Source organism: Diceros bicornis, chromosome 22 (assembly GCF_020826845.1).
Source record: "Diceros bicornis minor isolate mBicDic1 chromosome 22, mDicBic1.mat.cur, whole genome shotgun sequence".
In the NCBI taxonomy this organism is placed as follows: domain Eukaryota; kingdom Metazoa; phylum Chordata; class Mammalia; order Perissodactyla; family Rhinocerotidae; genus Diceros; species Diceros bicornis.
In genome coordinates, this window is record NC_080761.1 from 24,802,363 (window position 1) to 24,819,767 (window position 17,405).

A 17,405-nucleotide genomic window follows, 5' to 3' on the forward strand; every position below is an offset into this window, starting at 1 on the left:
CTGATTTTACATGACGATTACACAGTTTGATCCAGTCCTGCCTATGGACCCACAACTGATGTGATAGAAATAAACCCTGTTTAAAACTCTTACTCTTTTCCCTCCATTTGATAAACAGAGTTCACTAGGGATTCCATTCAGAATAATTATTCCTAAACCCACTGGTTCCTCACGCAGAACTCTAAGGTTAAGGGGTCCAATCTTGAAATGAGTTGAAGGAAAAAAATGGGAGGCTAGAGGGGCTGCTCAACAGGTTTGTGATTCTGTCATTTGGCAAGTGTTTGTGGTTTTCCATTTTGAATTCATCTTGAGGAGTATTTCTCAAACCTGAGGAATAAATTAAGGCCAACACAGGGGTCCAAATGTGACTGGCTCTGCTTGCCACGAATCAAATTCTGTACCGACATTGAAGCAGCAGAGGGCTTCTGACGTCCACCTCCATCACCCTCCCTGGATTATCTCAGAAAATCCTCTTTATATCTCAATGTTGAGATATAAATACATTCTGACCCCTCCACCCTTTTCCATAACAACCCCTCCAGAAGGCTACAGTCTAGGACCATTTCATAGAGGGCAACATTACTGCTGGCTGAAGACTTCATCTCAAAGTCAAGGGCTGGCACCCTTGATTACAGGGCTTCTCTCTCTGGTCTTCACGAACATTCTTCAAGTTGACACTGAAACTGCTCCCCCAAAGTCCTGTAATAGGCATGAACAGATTACCCTCCTCTTCTTGGTTCCCATGGCCAGAAACCTTAACTAATCCTCTACCCACAAAGTAGGACTAGTTTCACAAGCTGTTGTTTCAGCTGCGCCTGCAACATCTGCTCTTGATTTGCTTGCTCAACACCTCCAACATGCACAGAGCTGCATTGTCATGCTTCACCCCGCTCAGCTTTTTGCCCCCTCCACCCTCAAACACATCTGCATCTGCACACACCCGTCCCACTCCCTCCCATGCCCAGTTCTGCCCACCGTTGATCCATCCACCTGTGCTCCAGCCTCCAGCCCCTCAGGAGCTTGCAACATCAATTACTTGCTCTCCGTCCAGAATCTTAAACCTCTCCATCCCTAAGGCTCCTTTGTTTATTCAACAGAGTAACATGTTTAAGCCTCTTCCATCTTGGAAAAAAAAAAAATCTTCCCTTTATTCCTGTCTCTCTCCAGCTTCTTAAAGCAAAGTTTACAGTCTTCCTTGCTACTTATTTAGCCCTGTACTGGGTTGATCTGTGCCCCCCCCTCCCCAAAATTGATGTCCTTCCCAGGAACCTCAGAATGTCATCTTATTTGGAAATAGGATTGTTGCAGATATAATTAGTTAAGTAAGGGTGGGCCCCTAATCCAATAGGACTGGTGTCCTTACAAGAAGAGAAGAGACACGGAGAATGCCACCAGATGATGGAGGCATGGATTGGAGTGAGGTGTCTACAAGCCAAGGAACGCCAAGGATTGCTGGCAGCACCAGAAGCTAAGAGAAAGGATGGAACAGACCTTTTCTCAGGGATTCAGAGAGAGCATGTCCCTGCCAAGTCCTTGATTACAGACTTTTAGGTCCAGAACTCTGAAAGAATGAAGTCTTGTTGTTTTAAGCCACTTAGTTTGTGGCGCTTTGTTATGTCAGCCCCAGGAAACTAATCCACCCCTTCAGTCAACACAATTCTCCTTCCAGCTCCAAGATTCTTCCGCATGTGACCTACTGCAGCCAAATCCAGACTTTATTTTATTTGACCTTTCTGGGGCACGTGTTACCCATTTATTTCTCATTGATGCTCCTCTCCTTCTGTGTCTGTATTGTCACTGGCCCTTGCTTCTCCTCCTGCATCCTTCTCAGCTCCTTCCCGCCTCCTCAGGTAGCCACCTATTGAGTAGAGGTGTCCCTGGGCTCATCCCCACCTCTCTTCTCACTCTACTCATGCTCCCCTGAGATCTTGTCCAAACACCAGCTCTCCTACCACCTGCATGCTGATGACTCCCCAAACCCCAGCCCAAAACTCTCTCCTGAGTTCTAGTTTTGAATTTCCTGCTGCCTCCTGGACATTTCCACTGGCGCTTGTACAAGCCCCTCAGATGCTACACGGCTAAGACGGAAGTCATCATCTAGAATCCTCCTCCCCAAATAAACCTGCTTCTCCTCCCATAACCCTCTGTCCACGTAGGGGCACAGATCGGATGTTTGGCATCTTCCTGGACACCACACTGTGGTCACCCAGGCCACGGGACACTACCCGTGAGGGTCTGGGGACTCCATCCCCATCTCTCCATCCTGCTGCTGCTGCAGCGTTAGCTCAGACTCTTGTCACCTCTTGTCACTAGTAGAAATTCCCACTGAACCTCACTTTACTGCTGCTCTCAGGGAGATAAGTCACTTGAGATAAGTCACTTCCCTGCTTCAGATGCTTCAGAGGCCCCTGGTTCCCTGCAGGACAATGTCTTGAGCACCTCTCAGCTTGGAATAACAAGGCCTCTTAGCACTTGGCTCTCAGGAGTGCAGAGTGAAGGGACTCTGGATTCAATTCCAGGATCTACCACATACTTGCTGTGTGGCCTTGGGTAACGTACTTAACCTCTCTGTGCCTCAGATTAGATTTCTCCTCTGTAAAATGGGGATAATAATAATACCTACCTCACTGGGCTGTTGTAAAGATTAAATGAGCTAATATGTTTAAAACGCCCAGAACTGCATCCAGCATGTGGTCAGTGAGCACTACATATTAACTGCTACTGCCGTAAGTACCACCTTCTCCCCTCCTGTCCTCCCAGCTCCGCAAATGCAGAGTGCTCCAGCCAGAGGCACTCCCTAATCACTCCGTGCTCCCCTGGCTCTTGGCCTCCACACACACTGCCTGGAATACCTTTTCCCTCCCCCCTCTCATCCCCAGCACCCAATGAACACACCTCAAGACCCATCCCTGCCGTGACGCCGCCCTAACCACCCCTCCACCGGAGTTAGATGTGCTCTTCCTTGGGCCCTCGTCAGTTCCTTGTGCTCTCCTGTCTAGAGCACAGATCACACCAGATTATAGGAACTGTCGCCTGCCTCTCTGTCAGCTCCTTCAGGCAAGGACTTGGCCTTCTTGATCTCGGCAAGGCCAGCTCCCGGCACACAGCAGGCTCAGTACAGGCTGTGGAATCCAGCAATGAGCTGTATGAGGACACAGAGTAGAGGCGGGTACAGACACGTCCCAGGTGGTCTGGGACAGTCCGGTGTAGGCCAGGGTCCTGATATAATGATTAACAGCACCCCCTTTCACTCTCAAGAGTGTCTCGGTTTGGATAATAAATTATAAGGTCACTCTAGGTATTAGAGCTATGACTCTCACCCTATCGGACCTAACCCTCCCTTTGTTTAATAACTATTTTAATAACTATTTTAATAACATACTATCCTTAAATAAAACTGATAGGGCCGGCCCCATGGCTTAGCGGTTAAGTGCGCGCGCTCCGCTGCTGGCGGCCTGGGTTCGGATCCCGGGCACGCACCAACGCACCGCTTCTCCGGCCATGTTGAGGCCGTGTCCCACATACAGCAACTAGAAGGATGTGCAACTATGACATACAGCTATCTACTGGGGCTTCGGGGGAAAAATAAATAATAAATAAAATTATGAAAAAATAAAAAAATAAAAATAAAATTGATAGACAATAGAAGCTGAATAGAATAGAATTACCAAATAATCAATGTAATGCCCTAAATGGAACGTTAAATGGAAAGTAAAGGAGATTTAAAAGGAAAATAGCTTAAAATAAAATTGTATGTATTTTGATGTATAAATGCTGGGGTAAATGACATACTTCTGACCAAGATGGAGTAATAGAAACCAAAATCAACCTCCCACCTGAAACAACTAAAAAACTGGAGAAAATATATGAAACAATGGTCTCTAAGACACTGGAATCAAGCAACAACAAACAGTGATCCCCCAGAGATGGGAAACAAAGGAGGCAAGCCCTACAGTGGTGCCACCTTACTGCCTCGTGAGGGTCTCCAGCACAGGGAGGGGGGGTGCAGACAGGGCCCCGAGATCACAACAGTGCCACCTTACTGCCTCATGAGGCTCTCCAGCACAGCACAGGGAGGGGAATGCAGACAGGGCCCCGAGGTCTCCCTGAGTGGAGAGCACAGAGCTGGGAGTCTGTGAAGGCCAAGGTGGTGAGAATTCACAGGGCAGAGCGCTGGGGAGGAGAGCGCTGCTCAGGGAGCTCCAGAGAGCTGCGGGGAATACTCTTCCCCCTCAAGTATTCAGCAGAGTATCCATCAGAGCGTGCAGGGGAGAAAACTCCCTACACTGGAGAAAGAACCATCCACAGGATTAAAGGGAACAGCACCAGGTGCTCACATGGGGCCAGGAATTGTGCCTGTTGCCATCAGCCACAGTGGAAAATCTCATCATTCACAGGCATTGGGTAGAGTACTCAGATGGGGTTTGCCTCAGCAGTGGGGCAAAACAGCCCCGGACCAAATGCTATTCTTGTTGCCTAATAAAGCAAGATCTGAAAGGATCAAACTCTTTCTGAGTAACTTAACTGTGCGATAGAACAAAGCCCAAGAATATTTCTACAAACACAAAAATATCAAGTGCCCAACAAGGTAAAATTCACAATGTCTGTCATCCAATCAAAAATTATCAGGGACGTGAAGAGGCAAGAAAATATGACACATAATGTGGATAAAAATCAATCAAAACCAATCCAGAAATGACACAAATGATAGAGTTAGTATATAAGTACATTTGAACAGGTACGTAACTGTATCCCATATGTTCCAGAAGCTAGAGTTAAGACTGAGCATTTTAACTAGAACATGGAAGATACAGATAAAGACCCAAATTGAACTTCTAGAGATGAATATCATAACGTGTGAGATGAAAAATACACTGAATGGGATTGACAGCAGAGTAGACACTGCAGAATAAAAGAAAAGTAGATTTAAAAACATAGCCACAGAAATTATCCAAATAAAACACAGAGAGAAAAAAATACTGAAAAAAAAATTAAGAGCATCAGTGAGCCGTGGACAACTTTAAACAGCTTAGTATATGTGTATCTGGAGTTCCTTGGGGGGAAGAGGGACAGAAAAAATACCTAAATAAAAGTTGAAATTCTTCCAAATGCTCAAGTCAGACTAATGTAGAGTCATATGATTACATTTAAACACGTAAATTATCATGAAAGTGACAACTGCAAATGCAGACCATCGCAGGAGTTACACTGGTGATTTGAATTCAGATACTAGATGGGGTTTTCTTCCTCGGGTGGGACTCTCTGGTATATTTCAGGATGTTCATCAACCCTAAACCTCACCCAATAAATGTCAGTAATGCCTCCCAATCTCTGTGCCCCAAAACCAAAAATCACTCCGAGTGTGGCGCCACTTCTTTGAGAACCACTGGTCTAGAACAGACCGGGGCCTGGCAAACTGCGGGCTGCCCACGGCTGCATTTGTACGGCCTGGGAGCTAAGAATGGTTTTATGGTTTTCAAAGGTTGTGAAGAGGGGGAGAGAGAGAAGAGAGAAAGAAGAAGAAAAGCAAGAGGAGAGGGGAAGGAGGAGGAGGAGGAGGAGGAGAAGGAGAAGAAGAAGGAGAAGGAAGAGGAGGGGGACAAAAGAACGCACAGGGACAGATTATATGTGGCCCGTGATGCCTAAAGTAAGATTTTGCTGACCCCTGGTCTAGACTCCAGAGGAAAAAGGATATCATCTGGTCCACTCCCTCAAAGTGCTTATAATCGAATGGGGAGTATATCTGTTAGGATTCCATCAGAGAAGCAGAACCACTTGGATTTATTATAGGGATTAGACTTTATGCAGTTGTGAGAGCTGGTGACAACGTCTACAGCAGGCTGATGCCTTTGTGTCTGGTGGTGGCCGGAAGTCACTGCAGGTTGATAGGGCCATCAGTCAGCAAGAAAAGCTGCACAGGAAGTGGGGGAAAGCAAGGATGAACTGGAACTCACCAGAACCAACTGGAACCCATGAAGACAAACTAGAACCCTGTCTCTCACCACCTCCAATCTCATTGATGAGTGACCTGAAGAGGCCGGCACCCTCTGCCACAGAGCTGCACGCCTGCCCCCATCCCTCCTACATGCTCTCACAACACCACAGGGTCACCCAGCATTGCACCTAGCACACAGTCCTACAGCTGCCTGCTTCCTTGTCCGTGTCCTCGGCTGGACTCCGAGCCCTGGCGTGGGGGCTGCATCTGTCTTGTTCATCGTTGTATCCTTTGCTTCTAGCATGGTACTTAACACAGAGTAATTGCTCAATCAATATCTTCTGGGTGAATGAGTGAAAAATAAATCTACATATCAAGTGGAAATGCATCTGGGCAGAAATGAAGTAGGTGATTCATTCAAGAGAAGGATGCTCCTGTTAGTCTCCATGCGCTAACTCTAATTACAGAGGTGCTATGGTTACTGGATGTTATTCTGCCGGGCTTCAGTGGTAGACAAGAGCAGTTTTCTACGTAAACAGACAGAGCTCGCCCAAAGGTGTGTCCTTCACTATGCCGGTGCACCTGCTTGCCCCTCACACCAGAAGGCTGAACTAAACTAGCAGGAGACCTGCGTTGGTAAACTTCTGGCAGGAAAAAAACAGCATGCCTGGTACACCACCCATGTGTGGCAGGAAACACATGATGCTCACCATGTGAAGACTGACCGGGATGCAAGAAAGGATATGAGGCAAGATTCCACCAATACTCAGGGACACATCGCAGCTATTATCATCACTAAATAATAGCCGACATTCACAGAGCATTTAGCCCATGCCAGGCACTACGCTAAGCACTTCACAGGCATTATTTCAAGGAATCCTCACAATGAAATCTGTAATTATCACCACTGGATAGATAGGGAAATGGAGGCTTTGAGAGGTGACCTGGCTTGCCCAAGATTGCAGAGCTAGTACGAGGCAGAACTGGAATGCAAACCAACACACATTTCATCCAGAGACCCAACTCCTCACTGCCATCTTTCCTTGGCAACTGGGCTAGTCCCTGAGAAAACATGAGTCTGGGTTTTACTTTAACAAACAAAAGCTGTTTCCTTACAGTAGATATTTAAATAATTTTAATAAACATTGGAAATCTATTCCAGGATTAAAGTTTCAAAGTTATTGAACGTTAAATATATTATATATATATTAAAATATATTTGTATATATTATATACAGATATGAAGAATGATCTCATATTAAGTGCTGGATGCAGTGCATCAGGAATTTCAAGCAAACAAAAAATACCCAATAGCATTATATAAAACATCAGCTGCTTACCAAACAGATATTAAATGGTTAAGCGTGACCTATTAATTAAGGTATTACAACATACGAATTCAGCCTTACCTAAAATCTCTATTTGTTCAAGGTGAATAATACATTTTAAACAATGTTGGGTGCAATAAAGAAAAAATTTTTTAAAAAAGTTGGTAATTTGAATAAGATTTAGATCCATCTAAACTTAAATCAGAGCCCAAAATAGGTACCATGCTTTTACACACATCAATATTATAGATACAAGAGATTAAAATTAATTTCACGTGTATTTTTGACAATATGCTGGGAATTGTTTGAGATATAAATATTAATAAGACTTGGTCTCTACCTTCACAGGGATTCCAAAGAGGGATAACTGCAGAATGAGACAAACAAGATCATAAAAGCCCAGTGCACAATGGAAGAATGAAAATCGAAATGGAAATGGAAATTTTATTTAGCACACATGCTCATTAAACTAATAAGGAGTCCCCCCACCAAAATTGGCTACTTTCAATTTTCATTAAGCATATTTCTTATATTCAAGTAAAATTTTTTCTGTCCAGTCTAATTTCTTTCATATCCCGAGTCCCTCCTAAAATGAATTTTCTTCTCATGAGCACAGAATTTATGCTGTTCGCCTACCCCTGACCCTCACTGAATGTTACCACATTTTAGCTTTTTCATTTTAAAATACTAAGCAATATAAAACATAAAACTTTGAAACATAAAATATCTTTGTAACTTCAACTAAAATACCTTTAAAATTAAAAGCTTCATTCATGCCAAAATCAGACTAGATTTAAATCTTTAGATGAAATATTTGATTGGTAATTCTATATTTCTATAAATACATGCAAAATAGCAATCTAGTTCTAAAAATTGTAAGAAAATGTTATATTTATGTTTAGGAAAATTTCACATAAGCTTTCCCAGACCCATGCTTGTCCTAATAAAAATGTACTTTCTCAACAGTTGACTCTTCAAGGTATCTTGACTACTCCCTGCCCCTCCACAAACAGTATTGTTATTTGCTAATATTCAAAAGTCTAAATAACCTCATCCCTGGGAATATCTTACCATAAAAATATTGCCTGTAACCACAAAATCCAGAATGTCAAATTCTTCCAGACAAACAGTATAGCTTCTTCAACAACAAAAAAGCAATTTAAAAAAGAGGATTAAAGAAACCTAAAAGAGACATAAGAGACCATATCAACCAGACATAACGGGTAGCTCTTATTTGCAATCTAATTCAAACCAACCAAATAAATAAAAGCAGTTTTAAGACAATTGAGGACATTTAAATATTGCCTGGATAAATTGGTGCTATTAATGAATTATTTAAGGTAGATAATGGGATTGCAGTTAACATTGATGGAATTCTTATCTTTTAGAAAAATGTTCAAAAATATTAGTGGATGAAATGATAGGTTATCTGAGATTTGATTCAAAATAATCCAGTGGGGAGAGGATAAAGATAAAACAAGGTTGGCCTAGCAGATGGGTACACAGAGGTTAATTATATAAGCTTTCTACCTTTGTATATGTTTGGAAGTATCCATTATTTTTAAAAGAAGACTTAAAAATTAAGGAAAAAATACTGCTTGAAATACGGCACAACAGTTACCTTGGATAACACAATAATAGTTACCTTAATTTTAAGAACTATTAGTCATAAAATATGGCTTTAAATATAGATATAGCTATAGATAGCAAAATTACAATATCTGAAGAAAAGGAAATCTCTTATGCTTAATTGAATCTCACAGTTCTCTTTGCCTGGATTTGGGAATAGAAACTGCTTCACTAAATCATAACTATCCCAAAATATTCTTAATTACTTAAGAATTAACTACTGATTTCAATAAACATACTCTTGCATTCTAAGAACAAATAAGAAAATGAAGTTTATATCCAGGTATTTCTTTTATAAGCATTCATTTTAACATATAAACCTGGATTATGTTCAGGAAGTTGAGCAACAGAGAACTGGTGTTGAGCTGAATTTCACACTGGATTCCAAATCCTTTTTCTTTTTCTGCACCTAATTTTCCAGAGTTTTTTTGGGTGGGAGAGGCAGCAAATTTTGGTCTTATTAGTTATCGCCTATTTAAATTTTTTGAACCTAGTGGTGTATGTGGACTCAATGAATGCTTAAAACACATTTAAACAATTTCAGCGCTGATGTGAAAAAACAGCCACTAAGACTAAACTATTTTTGTAGAAATTACAGGAAGGTGACATTAGCAATTAGGGTAAGATTACAACTTACACTGGAATCAGATGTTAACATGGAAAGTCATTTCTGAACATCCTTCCTAAATGCTGGGGGGAATGAGAGCTATGAGTCCCCCACCCTTTCAATAAAATGTGGTACGGGACGGTGCGAAATCTGAGAAAATGAAATTTGCTTTATCTCGCTCTGAGCCCTCTTAGTTCTTATCGCCCTTTTGATTCTATTCTTTTTCTCGTAGTTTCTGCTGTTTCTCTAGATTTTTCTACCGTCTGTTATTGCATCCAACTCAAAATGAAAGGAACAGGGGCGCCTGGTTTAGGCAGACGGGAGACGGGAGAGGTTCCTGAATCATTAGCTACCTTCCCATGAATAAGCAAGTACCAAACATTTTGGATACCCCAGTGTATGCGGGAACAGGGCGCACAGGATGTTACCACTGCGCCAGATCGCACCTGCGCAGGGCCCGCTGGCTACCGACAGGCACCTAGGTTCGCAGCCTTCGGCCACCTGGAGGGACTCCAGTCGGCCAGCTCCCCAGACGCCCCCTCTCCTTCTCGGCAGGGGCCTCCACCTCCACTCCCATTCCTGAGGGCCCACGACCGTCTGACCTGAGGGTGAACTGCGGGCTGGTCCTTCCCCAGCCCCGCATCCCCCACCCCGCCTCGCCTCTCCCCGGGCCGCTGCCGCCCAGCTCCCCGGGCACATCACGACCCTTTCACGCCGTCAGGATCCAGCGCCCGGCGCGGGGCGCGAAGTGCAGCGTAAGGTCAGGATTCCGGAGACGCACTGTGGCGTGGCGGGGAGCTGCGTGCCTCCACCGCCGAGGGCGGGCGGCAGGGTGGAGGCGGGGCTCCGGGCCTGCAGGCCGACGGGGGTTCGCGGTACCGCCGGCGCCTACGTCGAGGGGCGCCTGTGTTCTTGGGGAACACGAAGGGAAAGAAAAGGAAAATCGTGCCCAGGAGGAAGGACGCACTCGCAGGACCCTCTCCCGCCTCCTCACTGGCGATCTCGGGTTTAGTGGCATCCTCTAGCTCCGCGGGCCTGGGCGTGGCCAGGTCCTGTCCCGGCCGTGATCTTCGCGCGGCTCCGCCAGGGCGCGTCCCAGGGAAGCGCAGGGCAGAGCCCGGGGCGCTGGGCTGAGGGACTGACGGCGCGCGCGTCCTTCGGGGCATCCCGGTCTTGGGGAGCGAAATGCGCTTCCTGCGTGCCGGGCCAGGGGCCGGGAGCCCGGAAGGAGGATTTGGGGCCCCGGCTCCCTTCCGGCCTTGGCCTCTGCGACCCATGGGAGGGCCAGGCAGAAGGTCGGGGGCGCCCATGGGGTTAGTGGCTCAGAAACCACACAGGGCCCAGTGCCACCGCCTAAGGGCCCTCGGGCGAGTTTCTTAAGTTTCTCTAAGTCGCATATTTCTTATCTGTAGAACTGGGCTTCCGTAGTGTCGTCTTCATTGGGTGCTGGGAGGGTTAAAGGGGAATCCAATGCCTGGCAGACAGGGAGCCGGGGATAACGGTTAGCCGCTATCGTTACTATTATTAGTGTTATTATTAGCAGGCAGGACCCCAGGGAGAGTCGCTTTTCCCGGATTTCTCTCCTGCCCTCGCCCCTGCCTCTCGGAGCCTCCCAGCCCCTTCGCACTTCGTTCCGCTCCCCACGGCAGCTCTGGACTCATCCAGTCTGTCCCGCCTCAAAGAGGACGAGCCCAAGGGTCGAAGACGACCCCAGACCCTCTATCCCTTCGCGCAACTCTGATGACGCGTGCTTTGCGCGCTGGGATTTAAAACGGACCCGCGTTCTTGCCCAAGACCGCGGGCCGAGGTCCCTGCGGGGTGGATAGAAGCCTCAGACCCGGGAGGCGCCCGGACGTCCCTGCGCAAAACCACGGGGACCGGGCCTGGGCTCGGCGCCATGCAGAAGGCGGCCGGGCCCGGTGACCGCGCCGAGCACCACGCGCCCTCTGCACATGCCCGCCGCCGGCCGCTGCTGCCCAGGGGGCCGCGGCGCCACCGCAACGCCCGGGACGCGCCAGCCCGGCCGGCGGGGAGGGCTCGGCAGGTGCTCGTCGTTACCGTGGGTTCGTCGTAGCAGCCGCCCCAGGCGCCGGTCGGTTCGGCGAGGCCCCGCGTGGGCCCCACTTAAGGCCGATCCTCCGCGCAGGCGCCGCGCTTGAGACCAGGTGGACCCAAAACGCCACGTTCGATTGGAGAGCAACGTTTAATTTACAACTCCGCTGAATCAGTGTTTTTCTTGGAAATTCATCGTTCGATATGTTATCATTAGGTAAAAATTAGGAGCTTGGGGGCCGGCTGGAGCCGCGTTCCGACTCGCGGTCACCCATGTTGGTGGCTGTGCTGGTCTGGCCTGACGCAAAGGGAAGGAAGAAACTGCGGCGTCTCCTGCGGGGCTTGGGACAAGTCAGGAGAGCCTCGAGGATCAGCTCTGGGCTCAGCGGCGGGCTGTACCTGGCGCTCAGAAGACGTTTGTTGACCGAATAAATGAACTAATGTAAGCCTTGAGACCTGTTCGTGCAAAGGACAAGAGGGAGTTGGTCTGTGAACGGGCAAGTTCTTGGCATGAAATAGGTTCTCTTTATTCTGGACTTGTTTCCAAACTCTTAGGTTGCCCCAGACCTGCAGAAGTTGCTGAAAGGATCTTAAAGCTGTGGTGCTGAGGGTGAGACAGACTGAGTTCACCATTGGGCAAAGCTATAGAGGAAGAGGTGGATGAAGCGGAAGACGGGGGTTTGGGGGTCGCCTGCAGCCCAAGGTTGGGGGCCTATGTAGGGGACTGGTGGTGCTAGCTATGCGGGCGAAGGCTGCATGTGCAGAGCGGAGGGTATAATCGGAAGCTCGTGTCCCGAGGGCTACCAAGGGTTGGGTAGAGCATCCCCGGATTCGCACCACTGCAAACCTGGAGGAGGTGGGGATTGCAGACAGCACGTGCGGAACAAGCTCGGAGTGAAGGGGTGGAGATGAGAAGCTGCAGTAAAAATGAACCAATTAAAGGGCTGTAAAAACGTGTGTCTACGTCTTCCCTCCCTCCTGTAATGAGAAATTCATAGCTGGGGCTGGGGAGTAGATGAGCGGGAGGGACCTTCTCACACACAGAGTGACTTCTTCCAAAGCGGCACGGAATTCAATTATTTAGAAACAAGAGCCCTGCTGCTCAGAATGGGCACAGGGTCTCTAGAACATTCCTTTCTCTGAGGAATATTTCCCGATGGGCATCTTAGTCGTTTTGTTTCCCTCCCACCCCGTCACCCGAAGCCGAGTAACAGTAAAACTTTTCTGGTTGCAAGGTGCTTTCAGAAATCAATTCTTTTCTAAACAACAACAACAAAAAGTTCTTTCTGTTCTAAAGAAAGAGATTGGGAGCCCTTAGAAGGCACCTGCCGGGAGAGACAATTTTTAAAACTATAAATGTCCAGGACACGAATGCTTCATTTGATATTTCCCGTTTCCCTGGGCCCTGGATTTGAAAATTCTAATGCTTTCTTAAAAACTGCCTTTTATTTTCCCCGAATAAATGTTGGCCGCTACATTCCAAATTGATCTCAGCTCATCCTCCAGTTTATTCAGGAGAAAAACCAATGTCTCTAGAAAGATGGACAATAAATGGAGAATATATTTAGATTTCCTCCAATTATTTTTATTCTATAGGTTTCATAAATACTAAATCCCATATTTTAAAAAACAGGTTTTTTTCTACTTCAAATTTTTGGAAGTTTTAAAAGCCGTTTTGAGAATGGGCTGTTTCTGGTATCTATAATGAATATGAATTGTCAAACTAAATTGTTTAACTGGGAGGAAACAACTAAGTTTTAAAAGAAGTTTCATTTAGAAAGTGAATAATGAGAAGTAATACAAAATAAACAATGTTCTGTAGTGATTTAACACTTTATTTAGTTTGAATAGTTAGGTTTAATTTTATTTTAACACCTCTCCACGAAGGATGGCACATCAGACACACAGATCAGAAATAAATGCTCTGAAATTAAAATTCTGCTTATATCACACATCGATTTCAGGAAGATACAGAGGGCTAAGCATTTTGCACTTGGGAATAACACTTGTAGTTAGAGGAGGAAACATGTGCACTGGATATCGTATTTTCTTTGTTTTCTTTTAATACCAGAACAAAATGCCCACTCACGTTCATAGTTCCTCTGGAAATGTGCAAATCGGAAAAGCCCTGGAAGCCACAATTGGAGGTTGGAAAAGAAAAGGTGTTGACCATCGGAAGTTACGTTCAGGTTATCTTAAGAGAACAGTATCCAACTTTTCCTTTGTAAGTATTTTGCAACGAACCGAAATTAGCGCTTGGTCTGCTGCGGGATTCAGATGCACACGCCAGGTTCCGTCTGTGCAAGGTGGTGTGCGGGAGGGCAGGCGGCGAGGAGAGCCAGAGCCCGGGTCGCTGCGCCCTCAAGCTTGGCTCTAGGTGCGCCCCCTTGGAGTCGGCGCCAGGGCGGGGTGTGGGTACTACTCAAAAGGCCGGCGAGGTTCCTCCTCTCTGCCAGAATGGGCGACCAGCGACGTCAGCCTAGAGCCCTCTGCTCCGAGCTGACACCCTAGCAACGCCGCGGTGGCAGACAGGTGCCGGCCCAGCAGCGCGCCCTTGCTGGGAGCGCAGCCGTTAGCACAGTCCTGCTGCCGCTGCTGCTGCAAAATCGTCCGGGCAGCGGACGCGGCGGCGGCAGCGGACACATGCAGCAAGGGGGCAGGAGCCTGGGTATGCAACAGGCTCGACGGGCGCTGCAGCAGGTGGCAGTAGCCCCACGGGGTCGGGGGCAGGCTCTGCGCGGCCCCAGTATCCCCTCCCCGGACCCCTTGCATGATACTCTCGATGCTGAAAGAGGTGCATCCTCCTCCCGGCCGCGACGCAGGCCCCTTGCCCTCTTCCCAAGGCTGGGAGCCCAGCGAGGGCTGCAGCGCCGGAAGGGCGCCGGGGGTCGCCAGGTCCGCGCCTTGCGCTTTTCTCGGCGCCTCAGCGTAGGCCGGGGCCGAGAGCAGCAGGTAGCGAAGGGGATGAGGGTGCAGCAGGGCGCACGGGCGGCTCCCGGGGGCGGCGGCGGGGTAGGCCCCCGGGACAGGCTGCGGCGGGGCCGGGGACCCGAGGAGCAGGCCCGCGTAGGGGCCGTGCAAGGCGGCAGGCGCAGCGGGCAGGGGGAAGGGGTGATGCAGGTGGGCTCCTGGGGGCGGGCGGTGGCGCTTGAAGCGCTTCCTGCGCCGGAGGAAGCTGCCGTTGTCGAACATGTCCTGGGAGGCGGGGTCCAGGCTCCAGTAGTTGCCTTTGCCCGGGTGGCCCGGCTCGCGGGGGATCTTGACGAAGCAGTCGTTGAGCGAGAGGTTGTGGCGGATGCTGTTCTGCCAGGCCGGGAACTTGCGGCGGTAGTACGGGAAGCGGCCGCTGATGAAGGCGCAGATGCCGCTGAGCGTGAGGCGCTTGTGCGGGCTCTGCAGGATGGCCATGGTGATGAGCGCGATGTATGAGTAGGGGGGCTTCGCCGGCTGCGGGGCATCCCCAGAGGCCGCCGCAGACCCGGTCGATGCACTGAACGTGGTGCCAAACTCGGTGGAGTCGCTAGGGCCGCCGCCGCTCTCAGTGCGCTCCCGGGGAAGCGCGCCCGCGCCCCGCCGTGCCCCCTGCGGCCCCGGCTGGTGCAGCTGCTCTAGGAATCGCTGGCTCCCCTCGGCCTCCTCGTCTTCTTCCTCCTCCTCGTCTTCATCCTCCTCCTCTCCCAGGATATCGATCTCTCCGTCTTCCCCGTCGGAGCCCCGGAGGCTGCGCGGCGGTGTGGAGCGAAGGCGCGTAGCTCTTGGCAAGTTCATGGAGGAGCTGGTCCTGCAGACGCAGGGGAGGTGGCGGTCGCTCACCTGGCTCGCGGGGGCCTGGGCTGGAAGCCTGGGTAAAGGGTGTTCCAAGAAGCAGGAACAGTCGTGGTCACCCTTTTAGGTGTTCTTCTTGACTTCTGGTTTGTCCTCCTTTACAACACTGTCCAGCAGAGGCACTTTGCCTTTTATTAAAGCTTCTCCGAGTCCCTGTGTGGTGGACTCCCCCCCTTTGTGCCCCTTCTCTCCCTACCTCAGAGCGCTCCCACTTGCTCACGACGCAGTCCAATGATGAGGGTCCGCTGCGTTACCCGACCCGAGAAGAGCCTTCAGCCGCCTCCTCCTTACACCCACCCGCCACCAAGGAAGATGCTCCAGTCCTCAGGCTTAACCAGCCAATCGGGCCCAGAGTCGCATTAGGATCTGTTAACGCGCTTTTAAAACCGCGCAAATAAAAAAGAGGTAGGAAAATAGGATACCCAACAATCTATGGCCACGTCGATATTCAGGCCTGGAGGATAGAAAAGGAAGGCGGGGGAGGCACACACTGAAATGTATACGGTGTTTCATTGTAAAAGAATGTGTAAAAGTACGTTTTGGAGTTTCATAGCTGGTTAATCACCCATTTTCATTGGTGGATTCTGTCCTCATCCAGTATGATGAGGGAAATATTTTTAATGTGCTATTCCAGAGCTCAGGGGTTGTGAGGGGGTGTTTTGTTGTCCCTACCCCCCCTACACCTCAGCTCCCCAAAGTGTTCTCCCTGACTCAAGTGTTCATAAAAGGCTGAAATGTCCTGGCATTATGTTGTGGAAGTTCAGGGTGGAGGGAAAGTGGGAGGGTTAAAGAGAAGTTCCCTTGCCTCAGATTCTCGAACTTCTTTGAACATTTAACCACAGTATGAAATACATCTTATACTACGATCTTGCATATGCAGACTTTTATAACTAAAATGGGTTTCTCAAAACAAATGATCATTGTTATTTCTTCTTTTTTTAATGGCCATGACCAACTAAATTGATTTTGCCACATACTAACTAGTACAGACCCAGTTTGAAAAACCCTGTTTTCACACAAATGGCCCCACAACTCCAAGGGATACACCCAGTCTGAGAGTCAGTGTCTCTCTCCTCCCTTCCTTCAAAAAAAGTCAACATTAAGAACGTTTACTATAATAACAAATACCAAACTTGAAACTTAACTGAGGCAAAGGAGAAGCTGCAGTTTCAGTGTCTTTAAATTTACTAGGTGGTCATTCCTTACTCACACCGGAGCGGAGCGATATGACAGAGAAGCTCTGTTTAACTCACTCACTTGACATCCTTGGAAGTATCAAGATTTTTAGATTTAAATTCAGCTTCATTTAAATCAGCTCAGAGACTAAAGCATCAGTACAGTGGAATATAATTTAATGTGTGCTATATAAATAGGGATCTTATGGTGAAATATTGAGCAACAGTATATATTCATAATACCCACCTCCTTGTGAAAAGAATTTGATGTGGCATCTAAGAAAAATGCAGCATAAAAAAAATTGTATTATGCCATTGAGTGTCACACAGTAATTCTTCCATTAGTGTTTGTAAAATGACAATGAATTTCCAGAGAGAAATCAGAAGCCAGCTAAAAGGGTAAAATATAACACAAAGGAGCTGGTCCCTTCAGGGTAAAATTTTGAGAACAGCTTTCTTGCAAATCTTCTTAAAATCTTATCCTCTACTCCTGAGGTTGTTACCCTCTAAGGCTTCTCAGTTATATGTAGCTTGAAATAGGACAAATAACAGAAAGTTTTGAGCCTAACAGATTTGTGTTTGAATCCCAAATTCACCAATTACTACTTGTATGCTCTACTAAACTAAGCTTCAGGAGGGCTAGGACAGGTGTCTTATTCAAACTTAGATTCCCAGGTGCGTCCCCCTCCACCCCCTGCAGGTAAGGCACAGTTCTTCCAACAGCAGAGGAATCCAATTACCGGGAAAGGGAGTATTGTTAGTTTTCCTAGAGTTAAATTCTATGGGGATTTGGGTTATTTAAAAATGAAAGAAGAAATGTAAGGGCATGCTAAAAAAACAAAAAAAACAAAACA

The 17,405-nt window shown here is 47.7% G+C and overlaps 1 protein-coding gene across 1 annotated transcript; it reads right to left on the reverse strand.

Annotated features, from left to right (window-relative positions):
• Positions 1-13,984: 13,984 nt before the first annotated feature.
• LOC131419771 (forkhead box protein D4-like 6) lies at positions 13,985-16,071 on the reverse strand. Its single transcript, XM_058565305.1, is given in 2 exon segments — positions 13,985-14,436; positions 14,438-16,071. Coding segments are annotated over 2 exon segments (1,260 nt in total). The 5' UTR covers positions 15,320-16,071; the 3' UTR covers positions 13,985-14,058.
• Positions 16,072-17,405: the final 1,334 nt, after the last annotated feature.